This window comes from Hypanus sabinus, chromosome 1, assembly GCF_030144855.1.
Source record: "Hypanus sabinus isolate sHypSab1 chromosome 1, sHypSab1.hap1, whole genome shotgun sequence".
Lineage (NCBI taxonomy): Eukaryota > Metazoa > Chordata > Chondrichthyes > Myliobatiformes > Dasyatidae > Hypanus > Hypanus sabinus.
The window spans coordinates 99,130,346-99,151,747 of record NC_082706.1 but is presented as its reverse complement, the minus strand read 5'-3'; the positions used below and the strand labels follow the sequence as shown (position 1 = coordinate 99,151,747).

The window sequence follows — 21,402 nt, the reverse complement described above, 5'->3', positions numbered from 1 at the left end:
TTCTAAAACCAACTGGCTATACCAGTGATGATTTGGTATGTCATATTAATGTGTGGTGAATACTTATGTAATCAGTTATTTTGTGTTTTATATTTGTAATTAATTCAGTTCACTTTATAGAGATTAGTTTTCACTTCGACATGAAAGAGTCTCTTCTCTGTTGATCAGTGTGAAAAAGCCAAATTAAATCCACTGTTATTCAACATTGTAAAACAATAAAACATGAAAATTTCCTGGGGGGAAGCGGAGTGGGGGTGAATACTTTTATTAGGCACTGTGTTTATAAGATTATTCAAACATTTCTTAAATCTTAAGTACACACCAGAGAGGTAGGCATGGAAAAGTAGGATGAATTGATTGAAGAAATGGCTAAGGTTACAAGACAAGAGAAGGGGGAAGGAGTTCATTAACTTTCTTGATTCGCTACAGTCTTAAGTCATCTCCTATCATTGTCTCGTTCTGATGAAAGGTCATTGACTTGAATTGCTTCGTTAGTATCCTGATAAATATGTTGTCTGATCTATCGATTATTCACTACAGAAGGAAGAAACCAGAGGTCCATGTGTCAGCCCTCATTAGGGAAGTGAAAGTGGAGAGGGTCAGTAACATTAATTTCCTTGGTGTTACCATATCACTGGATCTGTCCTGGGACCAGCACCCAAGTGCCATCACAAAGGAGGCACAATAACACCTCTACTTTCTTAGAAGTTTGTGTAGATTCAGAATGTTATCTAAAACTTTGACAAACTTCTAAACGTGCACAGTGGAGAGAATCCTAACTGGTCGCATCGTGACGTGTGATGAAAACACCAATGCCAAGGATGGGAAAATCTACAGAAATGGTGGATACAGCCCAGTCCAAAGCAGGCAAAGCACTCCCCATCATTGAGCACACTTACAAGGAGCAAGAATGCAGCATCCATCACCAATGACCCCCGCCATTGAGGCTATGCTCTCTTCCCACTATTACCATCAGGCAGGAAGTACAGGGGATTTAAGTACCATATCAATAGGTTCAGGGACAGTTATTACCCTACAATAATCAGGTTCTGAACCAACATAGAAAACGTCATTCACCACAACACTGAACTGACCCCACAATCTATAAACTCACTTTCAAGGACTCCACAATTCAGCATTTGTACAGAGGAGATTTACTAGAATGTTACCTGGGTTTCGGCACCTAAATTACAGAGAAAGGTTGAACAAGTTAGGTCTTTATTCTTTGGAGCATAGAAGGTTGAGGGGGGACTTGACAGAGGTAGTTAAAATTATGAGGGTGATAGATAGAATTGACGTGGATATGCTTTTTCCATTGAAAGTAGGGAAGATTCAAACACGAGGACATGAGTTGACAGTTAAGGGGCAAAAGTTTAGGGGTAACACGAGGAGGAACTTCTTTGCTCAGAGAGTGGTAGCTGTGTGGAACAAGCTTCCAGTAGAAGTGGTAGAGACAGGTTCAATATTGTCATTTTAAAAAAAATTGGATAGGAATATGGACAGGAAAGGAATGGAGGGTTATGGGCTGAGTGCAGGTAGGTGGGACTATGAGATAATAAGCGTTTGGCATGGGCTAGAAGGGCCGAGATGGTTACTTGGTTACGAGATGGTTATATGGTTACTTGTTTATTTAGAGATATAGTGTGGATTAGGGCCTTCTGGCCCTTTGAGGTGTTCCACCCCAGAACCCGTGATAACCCTGGTTGAACACTAATCTCATCATGGGACAATTTACAATGAGCAATTAACCTACTGGTTATTTAGACTGTGGGAGAAAAAAGAGGACCTGGAGAAAACCCATGCATTACACAGGGAGGACATACAGAGGAGGCTCGGATTGAACTCTGAACTCCAAAGCCCCAAGCTATAATAGCATCGTTCTAACCGAAACACTGGTGGACTGGTGTATGATATTTACTTACTTTTTATTACTTGCACATTTTGTCTCATTTTTCATGTTGGTTGCCTGGCCATCTTTGTTATCTATAGCTTTGCATAAATTCTATTGAATTTCTTTATTTTTCTGTAAACTTCAGCAAGGAAACAAATCTCAACGTAGTATAAAATGACACATAAGCACTTTGGTAATAAATTCCCTTTGAACTTTTTGAACTGAGTATTTCTAATATTTTTGCTTCAAACCCATTTTATATTGTTTTGCGAGATCCTTGTGATGCTTCTGGTTGTCTCTGTTGGTTTATAATGCTGCCTGTATTGCTTTCAGGTCTTGAATCATTTACGCAAAAAACTACGCAATATTTCAAAGAAGTCCGAATCATCTAAAAGGAAGGTAAGCTGTTACTTTGGCAACATCTAGACAGCATCTAGGGACTCTTCCAATTCTGGCCTATACTACATCCATTGACTCAGTAATGGCGACTGCATCTTAAGGTTCCTAAATCTTAGGCTCTAGAACTCCCCCTCTAACATCCTTCTCTTAAAGGTACTTAAAATCTAGTGAGACATTCTTATCTGTTCGTAAATAGCCCCATTCAGATTTTATTTGTTCAGTTCCTTCTTCGGACTGATTCATGTTGGTGGTGACATACTGCACAAGTGCATATTGTTGGTTATGTTTTATGGAATAAAAATTCATTGAATTTCATCCCATTTTATCAATATACACTTTTTTGTAATGTAGTGTAAAATTCCACAAGCTCTGACTGTATGCGATTTGAAATCTTGGTGATGGAGTAACAAAATCTGTAAAGAGAGATCTGATTATGTTTTTGATAAACTTAATTCAAGAATAACGATGAAGTAGGTTGTTGTACTCACTAGTTCTGAGAAACAATATTAAGAATCAAACCCAAGGGACTGTTCAGATTAAATAGCAGTTTTATTTTAAATATTTGAAAGAATTGTCTCAGGAGTAAAGCAAATAGGATATAGTGAAAATTAAACTCTTATTCCGTAGAGGGATATAGTAGTAACTATATCTCAGACTTTCCTTGTTGGTAAGAAGCTGGAAAAATATGAAAAAATATGACAGGGATGAATAATGATAACATTACACAGTGCTGCAATGTGGGCCGAAACATTTCTAACAAAAGCTATTTGGCCCCTCAAATATTATCATGATTCATTTGGATAATGGTTGAGCTACATCTACCTACCTTGGGTCTGTGACCTTTAAAATCCATACTCAATAAAACTCTGACTCACAGTTTTTGGAATTTTCAATTGAATCAGCTCTAACAACTCATTATGGGGAAGGGTTTAGATCTTATCTCTCCTGTGTCCTGTTTCCCATCTTAAATATCAGGATACGCCCACATCCTCCAAAATCTCCCAGCCACCTGCTACTCAAATCCCATCTCCCCATCATCCAGCCCACCCTGAAACCCTGAAGAACTAATGTAGCTGGAGGGAAACCATCAAATCTTTCATCTTCTTAAACAACTAATTAGATTGTGCCCTTTCATGCTGATTAAGTAATAGCTGTGGATTTAAAAGAGACAGTACTTAACTTCACTGCTTTGATCCTGGAAAATCATTGACACGTTCAGCTTGAGCACAGCCTTGATGTACCGACACAATTACAACAGTGAAGATTAATAACCAGATTCTGGAAACTAGAGTGACAACATGCATAAGGGACCAGCTAATAGTCTGAAAGCAAAGAACAACATGTTTCTCACATTGGCAGTGTATGCCTTGTTACACGCCTGTGTCTCATTGTTGGAAGTCTTGCAACTGCTACCTCTTAAACTCTTCTGGTCAAGGGCATGGTACAAGTTGTATAGGAATCAGATTCAGACTCAGGCTTATTATATCTGACATATTTTGTGAAATGTGTCATTTTGTAGCAGTAGTATAGTGCAATACATAAAAACTTACTATAAGATACAGTAAGAAATATAAAAATATAATTAAGTTATGCAAAAAGAGAGCAGAAGTGAGTTAGTGTTCATGGGTTCATGATCTGTTCAGAAATCTGATTTTGGAAGGGAAGAAGCTGCTCTTAAAATGTTGAGTCTGTATCTTCAGACTCCTATATCTTCTTGAGAGTATAGTAATGAGAAGAGGGCAAGTTCTGGGTGGTGGGTGTCCTTAATGATGGGTGCTACCCTTTTGAGGCATCGTCTTTTAAAGATGTTCTTATTGCTAAGGGGGCTAGTGCCCATAATGGAGCTGGCGGAGTTTACAGAAAGCTGTGCGGCTTTCTCAGATCTGATGCAATGGCCCTCTCCGTACCAGATGATGATGCAACCAGTACAGTCCAGCTATAGAAATTTATTAGACTCTTGGCTAGATTACTAAATGTCCTCAATTCCTAATGAAATATAGTTGCTGGCATGTCTTCTTTGTAATTTCATAAATATGTTGGGTCCAGGATAGATCTTCAGAGATTTGTCACCAAAGTTATCTGATACCAAATGGGAGCATTATAAAATATGAGCAAACATGCATAAGGTTACACGAGTTAGAGACAGGTTATGCAGATACAGACATAGGCAATTCAGATTTGTTTAATCTAAAATTGTGTATTTTAGGAGCGGGAAAGGAAATGTATACTAAGTGTAAAATAATTCCAGGTGTTTGAACAGCTGAGAACTTTACAGCTAGATTTCAGAGTTATAGAGTTATACATCATAGAAATAGTTACTTTGATCCAACTCACCCATGCCAACCAAGATAGTTGCCTGAGCTAGTTTGATTTGTCTAGGTGTATCCTATATCTCTGTAAACCAGGGGTTCCCAACGTTTTGCATGCCATAGACAGATACCATTCAGTAAGGGTTCTGTGCATCCCAGGTTGGGAATCCCTGCTCTAAACCCTTCCTATCAATGTTCATGTCCAAATGTCCTTTAAATGTAGTAAATGTACACACATCTCTTCCATTTCCCGGTCATCCGCCCTCGCCCATCTTCTAACCACCTTAACAGGGATACAGTTCCTCTTGTCCTTGCCTACCACCCCATGAGCCTCTGCATTCAGCTCATTATTCTCCACAACCTCTGCAATGTTCAACAGGACCCTGCCACCAAACACACTTTTAACTCCTCTTACTCTCTACTTTCCACAGGGATCACTCACTTCATGATTTTCTTGTCCATTTGCCCCTCCCCACTTGTCAGCATCCTGGTACTTATCCTGCAGGTGGAAGAAGTGCTATACCTGCCCATTCACCTCCTCCCTCACCTCCTTTCTGGGCCCCAAACAGTCCTTTCAGGTGAGGAAACACTTCACTTGCAAATTTGTAGGAGTCATTTACTGTATCTGGTGCTCCTGATGTGTCCTCCTCTACACTGATGAGATATGGCGTAAATTGGGGGCTGTTTTGCTGAGCACCTTCGCTCCATTCATAACAAGCAAGATTTCCTGGTGGCCAATTATTTTAATTCCAATTCCCATTCCCATTCCCATTTTGACATGTCAGTTCATGACCTTCTCGACTGCAGCTCCACATATTCTGTCTAGTTAGCCTTCAACCTGATGGCACGAACGTCGATTTCTCAAACTTCCAGTAGTTTTTTCTGACTTCCCTTCCCTCTTTTCCCCCTCTCCCCACCTGCCTATTGCCTCTCTCTCGTGCCCTTCCTCCTTTCCTTTCTCTCATGATCCACTTTCCTCTCCTATCAGATTCCTTCTTCTTCAGCCCTATACCTTTTTCACCTATCACCTCCCAGTTTCTCACTTCATCCCGCCTTCCTGGTTTCACCTATCACCTTCCCCTCCCCCTCCCCCTCCCTGCACCACCTTTTCCTGGCTTCTTCTCCTTTCCATTCTAGTACTGATGGAGAGTCTCGGCTCGAAGCATTGTCTGTTTATCCCTTCAAAGTTTCAAAGTTTTAAAGTACTTTTAATGTCAGAGTATGTTTACAGTACACAACCTGAAATTCATCCTCTTCACTAAGGTTCACGAAATAAAGACTCCCAATAGAATAATAGAAACATCAAAATCTCGAAGCCTTAGCCCTTAGCCCAACCAGCTGCAAAAGTATCGCTCCCTCCCTTTGCCGCCAATCACGCAAGCAGAAGCACCGACCACCCTAGACTCCGTCCCAACCCCACCACCAGGCAGCAGCAGAAGCACAAAAGAGTTCATTGATCCAGAGTCCATCAAACTACAGTTCACAAACCAGCCCTTCAGTATCTCAGACAGGCTCTCTTTGTCCAGCATGAGAGAGAGGGGTTGCTCCTGTAACGAGAGTGGAGACCAGCAATTTGCGACTCTGATGTTACAATCTTCTGCATTGCACCTCCAAGCCCCGTCTCAAAGACCAGCAGGCTCGGTCTCCCTATTGAAAGAAAGAGAGAAAGGATCCCTCGAGTACAGAGACTTCCCTCCAACAGCAACTGGCGATTAGCAAACACACTGCCTGCTGTCTCGATGTTCCAGTCTTGACGATTCAGTTGGCAAAATCAGTGAACGACCAGGTTGCTGACAGAGCCACTACCCATCTTCTGACCTCCCTCCCCTAAGGGCACATGTCTTCCAGGCTGTTCCTAGAGATAGTGAAGCACTAGGCTGCACATTTGGTTTGGAAACCCATCGCTTGTGAAGAACTGTAGTTTGAACTGTAGATCACAGACTTTGACAGAATGACAACCATCTTGAAAAGAAATGAAATGGGAGGAGTTGCCTGGGTCTGCAGAATCCTTTGGTGCCATCTTTCCTCGCTCCACCCTCATTCTTTCCACAGATGCTGCCTGACCTGCTGAGCTCCCCCAGCACGTTGTATGAGTTCCTCAGGATTCCAGTTCCTTGTGCACCCCATCTCCCAACTTTTGACTGTGCTTTGGGTACCTTTCCTTCATCTGTATGCTACCATGATTGCGGGAATGCGTATCTGGAATCAAATATTGCTTGGGGCTGGGTGAGCCTAATGGAGAGAATACGGTGGTGATTGACAGATGAAACCAGATGAGAGAAAGCAATGAAATTTCATAACTGTAGGCTGTGGTGAAGGGGGTTCAGGTGTAGGAAAGAACCTCTCCCCTTCCAGTTTCCATTAACCCAGTTATGATTCCAGTTTCAACCCCAAATGTTGACTACCCTTTGCATTTGTCAAGCAGCTTGCTTTCTGCTTCAGGTTCCAGCATCTGTAACAAATTTGTTTTGGCAACCCAGAATCTTGTCTTATTTTATGTTATACTTTATCTGTTACTTGGGAAGATACCACCTTTGATTTCCTGAAGAAATGCTGTTGATGGATGCACGGAGCAGTGGAAATGATGCAGATATCAAGCAACAGTGAATAGTGATGTTTCCTTGGTTACAGATTATGTTGGCATGGTGCTAATAGGCCAACACACAGTGCCCGATGGAAAGGCTTTATTACTTCAAATGGATTTGCAAGAATTATTGATAAATGTCATAAACTATGGTAAAATATTCATTAATATTTTCAACTCTAGAATCTATGAGACAGGAATTTCTTTAATGCAGTATAATATTTGTGAGCAAATTTATCTAAAAATCATGCAATTAGGCCACTTGAAAACTTCATAACTGAAATTCATAGACTTTTAATAGATAAAGATATAAATAATTACAGAACCAAAGGTGGTAAATATAGATCAGCTATGATCCAGTTCAAACACTAACAGCTTCATAATAGCCCAACATTGTTATAAATGTTCCTTCCCAAGGTCCTGAAAATGTTCTTGGCGAATGTCTGCCTGGGTAGCATATTTATATATCTTCAGTCTGAATCCCCACACATGTTGCATGTCTGCAGATGGTGACGTCAAATAATGCACAATGCAGCTTTTTTGGATGCAAATGAAAACCCAAGACTGAAGCATTGAAAGCATTTTTGCTCTCAGCTTATGGGCTAATCTTATTTGGTCTGCTCCAGGACTAGAAGACACTGGTTACCTCCATGCTACCCCACAAAAGGGCTCATTGAGAGAGTTTCCACGACCTCTGAAACAGGAAATTTGAGGTTATTATTTGGAATTATTATTATTGCTCATAAAAATACAAGACTGCAGACAAAAAAAGAGGTGTTGCAAGGGATTAAAGGTTCTATAGGCTGTACGGGTTCTGAAGTCAAGTCAAGTTGCTTTTTATTGTCATTTCGACCATAACTGCTGGTACAGTACACAGTAAAAACATGACAATGTTTTTCAGGACCATGGTGCTACATGAAACAATATAAAAACTACACTGTAGTATCCAAAACCCACCATCAGTGTCATATGTAGATAGGGTGGTGAAAAAGGTATTTAGCATGCTGGTCTTCATCAGTCAGGGCATTGAAGAAAGCAGCTGGATCATTATGTCGCAGTTGGAGAATTTATTTGTGATGTCACAGTTGGTGAACTGTGTATAGTTTTATAGGAAATATGTGGGTAAACTGGAAAGCCAATGTTTGACTCCATTTCACTGATTATAGCTTCCATTGTTCACCGATTAATGTGATGAGGGCATTTGAAACATCAAGGCGAGTGCTGAAGTTTGGAGACTGTTATGTGCTCCAGTGCTCTGCAGGCACTGAGTGGCTGATGTAGCAAGCATGAACCTTGTAGGCGGCAGGCTGCAGGATGGATGCAAGTCGATGTTTTGCTGATTAAAGCTTCCATTGTTTGCTGGAGGGAGTTTGAAGCATCGAAGAAAGTGCAGAGGGTGAGTGCTGGCTGCTTGCCTTTTGATCAGTTGCTCTGTACCAGAGAGGGGAAAGGCTGCTGCTGGGCCTGGAGAGTGCTGCCCAGGTGTTTTTCTGCATTTTAGAGGTGGAGTTGGATTATAGGCTGTTTGTTTTTCAGTCTTATAGTTTTAATATCTTGTGTTTTTTTGCCTGATCCATTTTCTTTGCTTTTGTGTGGGAGGAGGGATTTGGGTGTCGATGTGCCTGATCCGTTTTGCTCAATTTTTGTGCAGGAGGAGGGATTTGGGGGATGATGTGCCTGTTCTGTTTTGTTCATTTTTTTTGCAGGGAGGTGAGATTCGTGAGTTGATGATCATATTGCTTTTCATTTCTTGCTTGGATTCGTGGCTACTCAGGGAAATGAAGAATTTCAGAGTTGTATACTTCGATAATAAATGAACCTTTGGACCTTTGAATGAATGCATAAAGGCTGTTAAAAGGGTTTTTTAGAATGCATGAAAGGGAATGCACTTGAGGGTGTTACTAGGACTAGAAGGCCTGAGTTATAGGGAAAGGTTGGTCAGGATGGATGTTTATTCCTTAGAAGATTGGAGAATGAGACGCAACTTTATAGAATTGTTTAAAATTATGAGAGGCATAAATAAGATATATAGAAACAGTATTTTTTCTAGGGTAGGAAAGTCCAAAAATTGGAAGAAAAGATTCCTTAGGTGAAAAGATTAAAAGAGGGCTGAGGGACAACTTAATGACATGGAGGGTTGGAAGTATATGTAATGAGCTGCCAGGAGTAGTGTTTGACCGGCGGGTACAGTATCATTTAAGAAGCACCTGGATAGGTACAGGGAGGATGGGTCTTAGAGGGATACAGATAGAATACAGGAAATTGCAACTAGTTGGGTGAGGACCATGGTGAGTATGAACTGGCTGGGCAGAAGGTCCTGTAGCCTTCCTGTATTGCTCTATGACTCTATGGTGCTAGTGCAGCTTGGCCTTCTTGATCTGCTTGGTGCTTTGTCTTAACAACAAGATCTCCTTAGATTCTAACTGCAGCAGATTGACAGACAGTTGGCTCATGTTTAGCAGAATGGATATGCTACTTGAAGTGCTACTACAGCTGTACAATGTTCTGAAATCTTAAGGCACTATCAACAAGTGGAAATTATTTCATATCTTAATAACTTCATGGAGATCAAGTTAAAAGCAGAATCCCTGGCTCAGAGACTCTGAGTACTTAGAGATTGTGCATATGAAGGACTGAGATTGTTAGGTTTTTAGATACTGAGCAAATTGAGGAGATATGAGGACTAGATGGAACTTGGGATTAAGACATTGAGTCAGCCAAGCTCTTACTAAATGGTGGAGTGGGATTCAGCAAACAGTTTGCTTGTACTTCTACTTTCTCTGCTCCTAAAGAAGATTAAAATGACGTCCATTACATTAAAAGTCTCATTGATTGATTGCTCTAGGATACTAGTATTCAAATTGTTGATACATAGAGACTTTAGAGGTATGTTGGAGACTTGCCACATGCAAGGATGGGGCCAGTGTGGAGATATCTAATGGAAAGAACTGCCGAGCTCCAAGGTGGTCAGGTCCTCTTATCTCATTGATATCTCCTTAAGATCCAAATACTTCCACAAGAACAATAAATTGGAGAAAATATACAGATAGGAGGTCATTTGTGTCATCTTAGCTGTGACATTGGAAGAAGTGCCATTCAGCCTAATCTCACCACCCAAGAGCAGGCCAATTCTATCCCCTATCTTCTCATGTACTATATATGTTCAGTGGTTTTTACATGAAGGCTACTTCCTCCAATACTCATTAAACACTACAGCACAGAAAACAGACCATTTGGCCCTACTGGTCTGTGCCGAAACTTTATTCTGCTAGTCCCATTAACTTGCACCCAGTCCATAACCCTTCAGACCTCTCCCATCCATGTATCAATTCAATTTATTCTTAAAACTTAAGAGTGAGCCTGCATTTACCACATCAGATGGCAACTCATTCTACACTTCCACCACTCAATGTTCCCTCAATGTTCCCCCTAAAACTTTCCCCTTTCACCCTAACGCCATGTCCTCTTGTATTTGTTTCTCCTAATCTAAGTGGAAACAGCCTACCTCGCATTTACTGACTATACCCCTCAATTTTGTAAAGCTCTCAAATCCCCCCTCATTCTTCTATGCTCCAAGGAATAAAGTCCTAATCTATTCAACCTTTCCCTGTAACTCAACTCCTGAAGACCCAGCAACAACCTAGTATATCTTCTCCACACTCTTTCAATCTTACTGCTATCCTTCCTATAGTTAGGTGACCAGAACTGCACACAATGCTCCAAATTTGACCTCTCCAATGTCTTAATACAACCTCACCATAACATCACAACTCCTATACTCAATACTCTGATTTATGAATGCCAAAAGCCTTCTTTACAACCCTGTCTACCTGTGACACCACTTCCAGGGAATTATGTATCTGAACTCCCAGATCCCTTTGTTCCTCCACACTCCTTAGTGCTCTGCCATTTACTGTGTATGTCCTACCTTAATTTGTCCTTCCAAAATGCAACACCTCACACATGTCTGCATTAAATTCCATCTGCCATTTTCTGGCCCATTTTTCCAGTTGGTTCAGATCCCTCTGCAAGCTTTGAAACCTTCCTCACTGTCCACAACGCCTCCAATCTTAGTGTCATCAGCAAACTTGCTGTTCAAATTTACCACGTTATCATCTAGATCATTGACTATAGACAATTAACAACAATGGTCGCAGCACAGATCACTTCCAAATCCCTGTTGTACTCAGTTTGGCTCCAAAAGAGTGTGTTTTGCATCAGATTGAAGTTCTTTTGGAGTGATTTTACCCAGAAAATGTGGAGCTTACCACAGCAACAAAAATTGCAATTGATAACGCATCTTTTTACCAAGCATATTGATTCTGCGCTTCTGCAAAATACCAAGCCAAATAAGGAGATGAACTAAATCATCAAAAATAAAACAAAAATTCTAAATTCTGAAAGTTAAAGGCAGAACGTGCCAGAAATGTGTCAGCTCCATGTGTTTTTCTTTTATTTGCAAGAAGTTTACGCCCCTACACTGTTGCATGTTCTGAGGTAGAGTGAAAAATATATTTTTTTAACCTACTGTACATAATTACAGTGGGGTAGAATAAAGAAATCAAAATGCATAACATAGGTTACAAAGATATGGAAGTGTGTGAATAAAGATGCAATATTTAACTCGGCGATAAAAAGAGCAGCAAACGTAGAGTGACGGACAAATGGACCCTGATGCAAGATGTAGATGGAGTGGTCGAGATGATTGGCAGAGAAACATTTAAGAGAAAGCTGACTTGATCTTTTCATTCACAGCAGTTGTATGCCATAAAGTTTATTGAGCATACCTAATTTCCTCTGATGTGAGGAGGCAGTTAAAAGTTAGCTGTGAGAGGGAGAAAGGGCTAAATACATATGCTGAGGGTGTGGGAGATGATAGGGGTGCAACCTGAACTCCAGCATAGGCCCAACTGATGAATAGATTATTCTTCCCTGGATTATATCACAGGTGTTAAATTTAGCCTCTGAATTTAATTTTTGGCTCACCAATTTGTGGGAAGGTGATGACAACAACAGTTAATCTGAAGCAATTTACTGATGGGATTAACAATCACCCTTACCACTGAATTGTAACCAATCAAACATTGGCTGTGATCACCCCCTTAAGTAGTGGCTGGAGAGGGCATAAGTGAGAAGCATTTCCTATACTTGACATATTGTAGGAAAAGAACTTATTGTGGCTTTCTCTTTGAGTCTTTGCCAGAAATGCTCAGTCCATTGAACCAGTTCATATGCATTAAATTGTGCACTTTACCTTGTCACCATGCCATTTCTGAATCATATTCCATCGTGCAGTAGAGAACATTGACTCTCCTATTATCATGTCTGACTACACTCAACTCAAAGGCTCAAATGGAATATTGTTATTGTGCAGCTAAGTTATTGCTTCCTACTCTATGAATATTTTTATGGTTAAAATAATAGATCAGTTAAATGATTTTTTTTTGCAATACATCGAAGTTGTTTCAATTCTAAATGATCTTCATTGCAGAGGTTTTAGGATATCCCACAGTTATTAAAGGTGTTGCATAAAAGGACACCTTTATTTAGATGGGCAAAATATTTTGGCTGAAGAGGAGCAGAATGTAACTTTATGAACAGTAAAGGACAGAAAGTGGAAAGATGATAACAATTTGCTGCCCTAATAGAGATATACATACAGTGGCCACTTTAATAGCTACATCTGTACACCTGCTTGTCAATCAAATATCTAATTAGATAATCATGCATTCGTAACTCATTGCATAAAAGCATGCAGACATGGTCAAGAGGTTCGGTTGTTATTCAGACCAAACATCAGAGCAAAGTCAAGGGGTGTTTTGAATATCTCAGAAACTGCTGATCTTCTGTGATTTTCATGCACAACGGTCTCTAGATTTACAGAGAATGGTGCGAAATTTTTTTTAAAAACATCCAGTTAGCATCAGTTCTGTGGGTGAAAATGCCTTGTTAATAAAGGACATCAGAAGAGATTGGCCAGACTGACAGGAAGGAAACATCAACATCAAATAACCACATGTTAAAAATGTCCCAAGGCAGAAGAACATTTGTGAATGCACAGCATGTCAAAACTTGATGTAGATGGGCTATCACAGCAGAAGGTCACACTGGGTTCCACTTAATCTATCTAAAAAAGTGGCCACTGTTAAACAGCATGAAAAACAGGCTTTGGGCCCAACTTATCCACGTCCACCAAGGTGCCTATCTGATTTGTTCCCATTTGCCTTTGGTCCATAATCCTTTAAACCTTTCCTCTCCAAGTACTTGTCTCAATGTCTTTTAATATACCTGCCTCTAACACTTCTAGCAGCTTGTCCATATACCCCCTGCCCTCTGTGTGAAGAAGTTGCTGCTAAGGTCCATTTTAAATCACTGCTCTCTAATCTTAAACCTATGTCCTCTAGTTTTAAGCTCCCCTACACTGGGGAAAATACCGTGAAAATTCACTGTATCTCTGTCCCTCTTGACTTTATAAATATCTAAAAGGTCAGTATGGTGAAACATCCCAAGGCACTTCAGGGGTGTGTTCATATAGAAAATAAGGCCTACCCCAAGCAAGAATGATGGAGTTATGGACATGAAACCGTTCTTTTGGAACACTAATCCAATGTTTATTCTCCCCATGTTTTCATTAACTCTCCCTGGGTTCTACCTCACACGGGCTCTCTTCCAGGGGCAGGTGGGAACTATACAAATATGATGGTTCACCTCACTGGAGAGGAAGCATTATCTGGAAGGTTAGCCAGGGTATTTGGGAGGGTTTAAATAGAGTGTAAGTGGCATGGAAACCACAGCGGCAGGGCAACAGGTGATAGGGCTTTGGATTCTCTTGTTAGTCACAGTCGTGTCATCTTGCCTTTAGAATACTACTTCCTCTTTGGGATGTATATATCCTGTGCCTTCCAAATTGCTTCTAGGAATTCCAGCCAATGCAGTTCTGCTGTCTTCCCTGCCAGTGTTCTTTTCCAATCAATTTTGTCCAGCTCCTCTCTGATGCCTCTGTAATTCCCTTTACTCCACTGTAACACTGATACACCTGACTTTGGCTTACACTTCTTAAATTTCAGGATAAATTCTATCATATTATGATCACTTTCACCTCAAGGGTCCTTTATCTTAAGTTCCCTAATCAATTCTGAATCATTGCACAACACCCAATCCAGAATAGCTGCTCAAAAAACCCATCCCATAGGCATTCTAGAATTTTCCCCTCTTGGAATCCCACACTAACTTGATTTTCCCAATCTACTAGCATATTGAAATCCCCCATGACTATTGTATCTTTGCCCTTTTGGCATGCATTTTCTATCTCCCATTGAAATTTGTAGACCAGATCCTTACTACTGTTTGATTTATATATATATAAAAAACTCCCATCAGGGTCCCTTTACCCTTGCAGTTCTTTAGCTCTACCCATAAGGATTTAACACTTTCCGTCTTTAGTGCATCCATAAAGATTTCTTGAAACACGATGTAAAGAAAGCACAACAGTGCCTGTACATCCTTAGGAGTCTGTGGAGATTCACCATGCCATCAAAAAGCTTGAGATACTTCTATAGATGTGTGGTAGACCGGCTACATTATGGTCTGAAATGGGAACACCAATGCTTTTGACTTTTCTGAGGAAGTGACAAGGGGCCAGATATAGGTAAGGCATGGATGGTATCTACATTGATGTTAGTAAGGATTTAATAAGGTTCCTTATGCTAGGTTGATTCAGAAGATAAAAGTGCATGGGATCATGGGTGAAATGCAAGTTTAGATTCACAACTGGCTTGTCTACAGAGGAGAGAGTGTAGGGATGGAAGGACAATATTCTGACTGCAGGTTCATGACCACTGGTGTTCCAGAAGGATCAATGCTGGGACCTCTGTTGTTTGTGATACATATAAATGATTTGGATGAAAATGTAGATGAGTGGATTAGTAAGTTTGTGGATGACACCAAGATTGGTGGAGTTATAGACATTGCTAAGGACTATCAAGGAATACAATGGGATATAGACATGGGCAGGGAGATGGAAGAGTTTAATCTGGGCAAGTGTGAGGTGTTGTGCTTTGGGAGGTTCCAAGATTCAAAGGTTCAAAGGTCCAATTTAATGTCAGAGAAATGTATACAATATACATCCTGAAATGCTTTTATTTTGCAAACATCCATGAAGTCAGAGAAGTGCCCCAAAGAATGAACGTAAGGACCCCAGTCCCCCCCCCCCACCCCGTTCCCCTTCCTCCCGTCTGTAGTGGCAGTGAGCAACAATCCCCTCTCCCCCACCAGCAAAAAAAACAAGCATCGGCACCACCACCAAGCACTCAAGCACGAGCAAAGCAGTAGCAAAGACACAGACTGGCAGTTACCCCGAAGACTTCGTGTTTCACTCAGCATTCAACATACCGCAGATTCTCTCTCTCCCTAATAAGGGAGAAAAAGATGTCTCCATTTTCGCAGCGAGCGGGGAGACATAACAAACAACTCACTGGTTTACGATGTTGAAAGTCCATTACGTCGCTTTTTCCAAGTTCTGTTCTCCAAGACCTCAATGATCCCGGGTCTTCGGGCACATAGCAGATATCCCGACACACGAGTCTCCTGCCAAGACACCAACCCTCGATCCACCCATCTTCTGAGCCTCAAGGTCTCAGGCTTCCGAACCTGAGCTGGACAGTCAGGTTGAACCCTTGGCATACCGAACAGTGGCCAGTCCTGAAACTCCGAGAACAGGTCCCATTCCTGCAAAGAACTGAAGTTAGCGTATAACTCCAGGTTAGGTCTTCAAAAGAACCCTGAAAGGGAAAAATAAAGAAATGAGGAAGTATACAAGTTACAGTGGATGCATAGCTCATTGAAAGTGGCAAAGCAAGTGGGTAAAGTGGTAAAGAAAGCACATGGAATGCTTGCCTTCATTAGGAGAGGTTTGAGTATAAGAGTAAGGAAGTCATGCTGCATCTACATTTTATAAAAATTCAGTTGGACTGCACTTGGAGTGTTGTGTGCAGTATAGGAAGGATGTGAAGACTATGGGGAGGATGCAGCAGGGGCTTACTAGGATGCTGCCTGGATTAGAGAGTATAAGCTGTAAAGTAAGGTTAGACCACGTCATGTTGTTCTCCCTACAGCGTCAGAAGCTGAGGGGAGACTTGTTAGAAGTTTATAAAACTATGAGAGACATAGAAGGTAGACAGTCAAAATAATTTCTCCAGAGCAGATGTGCCAAAGACCCAAGGATCTTCTCTTAAGTCTTCTCTTAAGGTTGAAAGCAACCTGAAGTAGAAGTTCCTTACACAGAGATTGGCAGGTGCTTGGAATAGATTACCAGGGACGGTTTGGTGGAGTTTAAGAGGCTTTTAGACAGCACATGAATCTGAAGGGAATGGCAGGATATAGGTGATAACAGAGGAGGGTATTTAGTATAAGTTGGTATCAAGGTTAGCACAACATTGTTGGCTGAATGGCCCGTTCAGTGCAGTATTATTCCATCTACACTCTAGTTGGAATTTACAGCAGCCAATTAGCCTGCTAACTGGTACACCTTTGGGCTGAGGGAGGAAATGAGAGCACCTAGAGGAGACAGATACAGTCACAGACAGAACATGCAGACTCCACACTGACAGCTAGAAATGTGAGGCAGCAGCTCTGCCAACTGTGCCACGGTTTACCAAAGATTTAAGCATGCAGGAGGCTAAAGGAGCATGTTAAAGAAGAGGTAGTTCTAGTAAATAGGACCGGATTTTGTTAGCTGTGTTCCAAGAAAAATCCTTGGGATATTTTTCATATGAAAGGTCTTGCATAAATGCAAATTGAAAAGAAAGTTGGGATGTCCTAAAAGAGATGTGAAAGGCACTAAACATATACAAGTTACTACTCGGGACCCTTTCTAGTATATATTCACTGAGCAATGCCAATGCAAATGAGATATCAGCACACATTGCTATGATGGGTCTTTACTTAAGCCATAGGTTCCAGTGGTGGGATGCTGGAGATGGGGTATAGGCAGCTGAGACTGGGAGCCGTTATGAACAGGTTCTTAAACCAACCTGCACAACTGTAATCCTTTCTCAGCATAGGAACAGCTCTTGCACTACCATGGGCATAGTATCCTGACCACTAGCTATTTAAATGCGCAGCAATGTAAGAAGCTGCAGACAGTAATAGATCTGGCCCAATACCTGATTGATAGGTCCCTCCTCGCTTTAGGTATTTTCTAAATGGGGTACGGCCTCAAAAAGGCAACACCTATTGTCAAAAATCCCCTTCATCCAGGACATGCCATCTTTTTGCAGCTACCATTGGGCAGGAAGTACAGAAGCCTGAACTTACACACCACCAGCAAATGCTTCCCTTCTACCATTACGTTCTTGAACCAATCAGTACAATCCTAATCACTACCTCAGTATGGAAACTCAGTGACCACTTAGGCACTTTGCACTACAATAAAGCTTTTTGTTTGTCCTATTTGTGTATATAAATTATGTTGAATTCATGTTTCTTTTGTGAATGTTGTGTCCCTGATCAGAATCAGAATCAGACTTTAATCGCCAAGTACCTGGGCACATACAAGGAATTTACTTCCACCAGATGTTGTCTCTCTGCTCATAACAATAATAATGATAAATATAAATGAAAATATAGATTATACATACAGGTAGTGCAATCCAAGTAATAGTTAGCCGACAGTTAACCGGCAGTTAACTGTTCAGCAAAGTGACCGCAGTAGGGAAAAAACTTCTCCAGTGCCTATTAGTCTTAGTCTGGAGGGATCTGAAGCTGTGTGCTTGTGGTGCTGCTGCAGGTAAATGCACTTTGTACACAGGTTCCAAGGTTGTCAAGCCGAGAAGTGGCAGTGGGGACAAGCTCCCACTACCAAAAAGTGCTCCGCACGGCATGCACCTGAAATAGCCTCTGACAACCAAGTCCAACGCCTGGCCTTCTCATGTGGCTTAGCCTCTAAGCCGGGCGGAACTGTTTCTACTGATGGGAGAAGGGGTGAAGGTGGGTCCTAGTGCCTTAAAACCAGTGCTTCGGGTAGATGGAGCTCGTCAGCCTGGGAAGGCAGTCCATCTAAGAGAGAGAAAATTCTGATTTCAAACCTCCACTGCCTTGCGGCCATACCCACTCATGGGAAAGGCTTCGGGAGTAAACCCTGAGGCCAAATCTGGAGCTGGAGTCCCTAAGGCAGTCCGACGTTGTCTTCAACCTCGCTCTGGCAACTCCTGCGATGACACTGGTGCCAAGCTGTATCGGCCCTTGCCCTTCCCTTGAACAACATTGGTGGCGTGGAGAGGGGAGACTTGCTGCTTGGGCAACTGCTGGTCTTCCATACAGCCTTGCCCAGGCCTGCACCCTGGAGAGGGCACTCCAGCGTCGCCTCACCGAACACAGACTGAAGCAAGACTTTCCAGGCGCAGATCCATGGTCTCTCGAGACTAATGGATGCCATCATGATTCCACTTGACAATAAACTCAACTTTGATTTTGCCTCTGATTGTGTGCTCTTTGCCCTGATGTTTTGTTTTGCACAATCTTTTTGTTTCTTCACCATCTGGTATCATTTATGCATATTTCCTATGTCTGTGCATTGTCCATTTGGCTGTGATGCTGCAGCAAACAACCTTTTATTATACCTGTAGCTCACTGCACTTAACGTGTATGACAATAATCTCACCTTGACTTCACCTAATGTAACTTTTTGCTTGCTCCCCTCTCCTCAGACTACCCAGACAGTACTGGTGGTGATCGTGGTCTTCTGCCTCTCCTGGCTCCCCAGCCACGTGATCGCTCTGTGGACTGAGTTTGGCAGCTTCCCGCTGACCAATGCCTCCTACTTCTTCAGGATAACCGCCCACTGCCTCGCCTACAGCAACTCCTCCGTCAACCCCATCATCTACGCCTTCCTGTCAGAAAACTTCAGGAAATCCTACAAGGAGGTATTCAGATGCAAGTTCAGCAACACCTCTCCTCCGAATGAAGGCAAGGAACTTCGGACTACAACAGACATTGTGTCATCTAATTGCAGCGCTGATATGTGATCTGAATTATGACTGGGTCAGTGAGGCTAATGGTAATACCATAACATTCACACCAGTCATCCATTTTAATGTTCAGTAACATGAGTGGATCTGCAGATGCTGGAAATAAATAAAAACACAAAATGCTGGCAGAACTCAGCAGGCCAGACAGCATCTATGGGAGGAGGTAGTGATGACATTTCGTGCCGAAACCCTTCATCAGGAGTGAAGTAACATGGGATGGTCGAGGGGGGAATAAGAAGTGGGGGGAGGGATGAAGTAGAGAGCTGGGAAGTGATAGGCTGAAGGGAAGTGGGCTAGGGGGTCACCGGCGCTCAGTCCTCCAGCAGTGGCGGGATCTCCCTGTGGCCACACACTTCAATTCCCACTCCCACTCCGATATGTCTGTCCATGGCCTCCTCTACTGTCAAGATGAGGCCACACGCAGGTCGATGGAGCAATACCTTATCTCCTGCCTAGGTAGCCTCCTACCTGCTGGCATGAACATTTAACTCACAGACCTCCATTGATACCCCTGCCCCCCACTTTACACCATGCCTATCTATAATTTTAGTCTGGTTCTCTTTCTCTTTCTTTTTCCTCCCTCACTATAATCTCCCCCCAGCCCTACCTTTCTTTCTCTTTTATTTCCCATAATTCTCCACCTTCCCCCCAGCCCATTTCCCTTCAGCCTATCACTTCCCAGCTCTCTACTTCATCCCTCCCCCCACTTCTTATCCCCCCTCGACCATCCCATATTACTTCACTCCTGATGAAGGGTTTCGGCCCGAAACGTCGTCACTACCTCCTCCCATAGATGCTGTCTGGCCTGCTGAGTTCTGCCAGCATTTTGTGTTTTTATTAATGTTAAGTAGTCTGTTCTGTTGGATATCATTAATCATTTTTAGGAGCAAGGAATATTGGTTGAAGTTATACTAGTGCACAGGAAGTGAATATTAAGAAACCCAATGGGATAACAATTCAGAGACATGTCACTGTAGCCTGTTCATTCCAAAGGGGATAATGTTCTGGCAGCACCATTGACTCTGGAATCAAATGGTGTGTGTTATTTTCTGCTTGAGACACAAGTTTGCACAATGTAGATTTGAACTCTTAGTGCAGCGTTGAGGAAGTGTAGGACTGTTGGAGATCTTGTTTATTTAGTTAGTAGCTAAATTGAATTCCCTCTACTTTATTGGATATGAATGAAGATCCAATGGGAGTATTTTGAAAGAGTTGGGGGGTGTGGGGTGTTATTTGCTGTTGTATCCTGGACAGTGTTGGTCATTCAATCAACATTGGGGAACAGACATGTTCATAATTATATTTCTTTACATACAGGAGCTACAGTGTGTATAAAAAGAATTCATCACCTTTGTAAGTTTTCATGATTTATTGTTTTACAACATTGGAACACAGTGATTTAATTTGGCTTTTTTGACACTGATCAACAGAAAAAGTCTCTTCCGTGTCAAAGTGAAAACAGATCTCTACAAAGTGATCTAAATTAATTACAAATCTAAAACACAAAATAATTGATTGCTTAAGTATTCACCCCCTTCAAGTCGGTATTTAGTAGATGCTCCTTTGGCAGCAATTACAGCCTTGAGGCTGTGTGGATAGGCCTTGCAACACTTTTTTTTGTAATTAATTTAGATCACTTTGTAGAGATGTTTTCACTTTGACATGACAGTCTTTTTCTGTTGATCAGTGTCAAAGATGCCAAATTATATCCATTGTGCTTCCATATTGTAAAACAATATAACATGAAAACTTCTGGGGGGTGGGGTGGTGAACATATTTTATAGGCCCGGTATCTGAATGCAGTTGGCTGACTTGTTCCCTTCATTATGTGGAGATTTATTTCATTAAATATAAAGTAACTGGGATGTTCTGAAAGGGTTGTGAAAGGCACCATATAAATGGAAAGTATTAATTTACAAACTTTTCTATATATAAAGTTTCACTGATCAATACAGTGATCACACTTTAGTAATGAACAGAGTGGCAATGGAAATGAGATAACAGTATTACTAAGCTTTCACCAGCATTGCCAGCAAAGCCAGTATTGATTACCTATCACTAACTGCTGTGAGATGGAATGGTTTGCTCAAATAGTAAAGAGAAGACAGATGTTCTGGTGCGATTTGCATTTGCATATATGCTGGATATAAAGACGCCAACTGAGAATGGTAAAATGCGGGAAACACCCCGCAG

The 21,402-nt window shown here is 41.6% G+C and overlaps 1 protein-coding gene across 1 annotated transcript in view; it reads left to right on the top strand.

Moving 5' to 3' along the window:
* Positions 1-19,206, top strand: part of galr1a (galanin receptor 1a) — a 38,065-nt gene extending 18,859 nt beyond the window's left edge. The window contains exons 2-3 of the mRNA XM_059985803.1: positions 2,225-2,290; positions 18,889-19,206. Of these exons, the coding sequence (XP_059841786.1) occupies positions 2,225-2,290; positions 18,889-19,206 (384 nt within the window). The remainder of the gene's footprint in view (positions 1-2,224; positions 2,291-18,888) is intronic.
* The last annotated feature ends 2,196 nt before the right edge of the window (positions 19,207-21,402 follow it).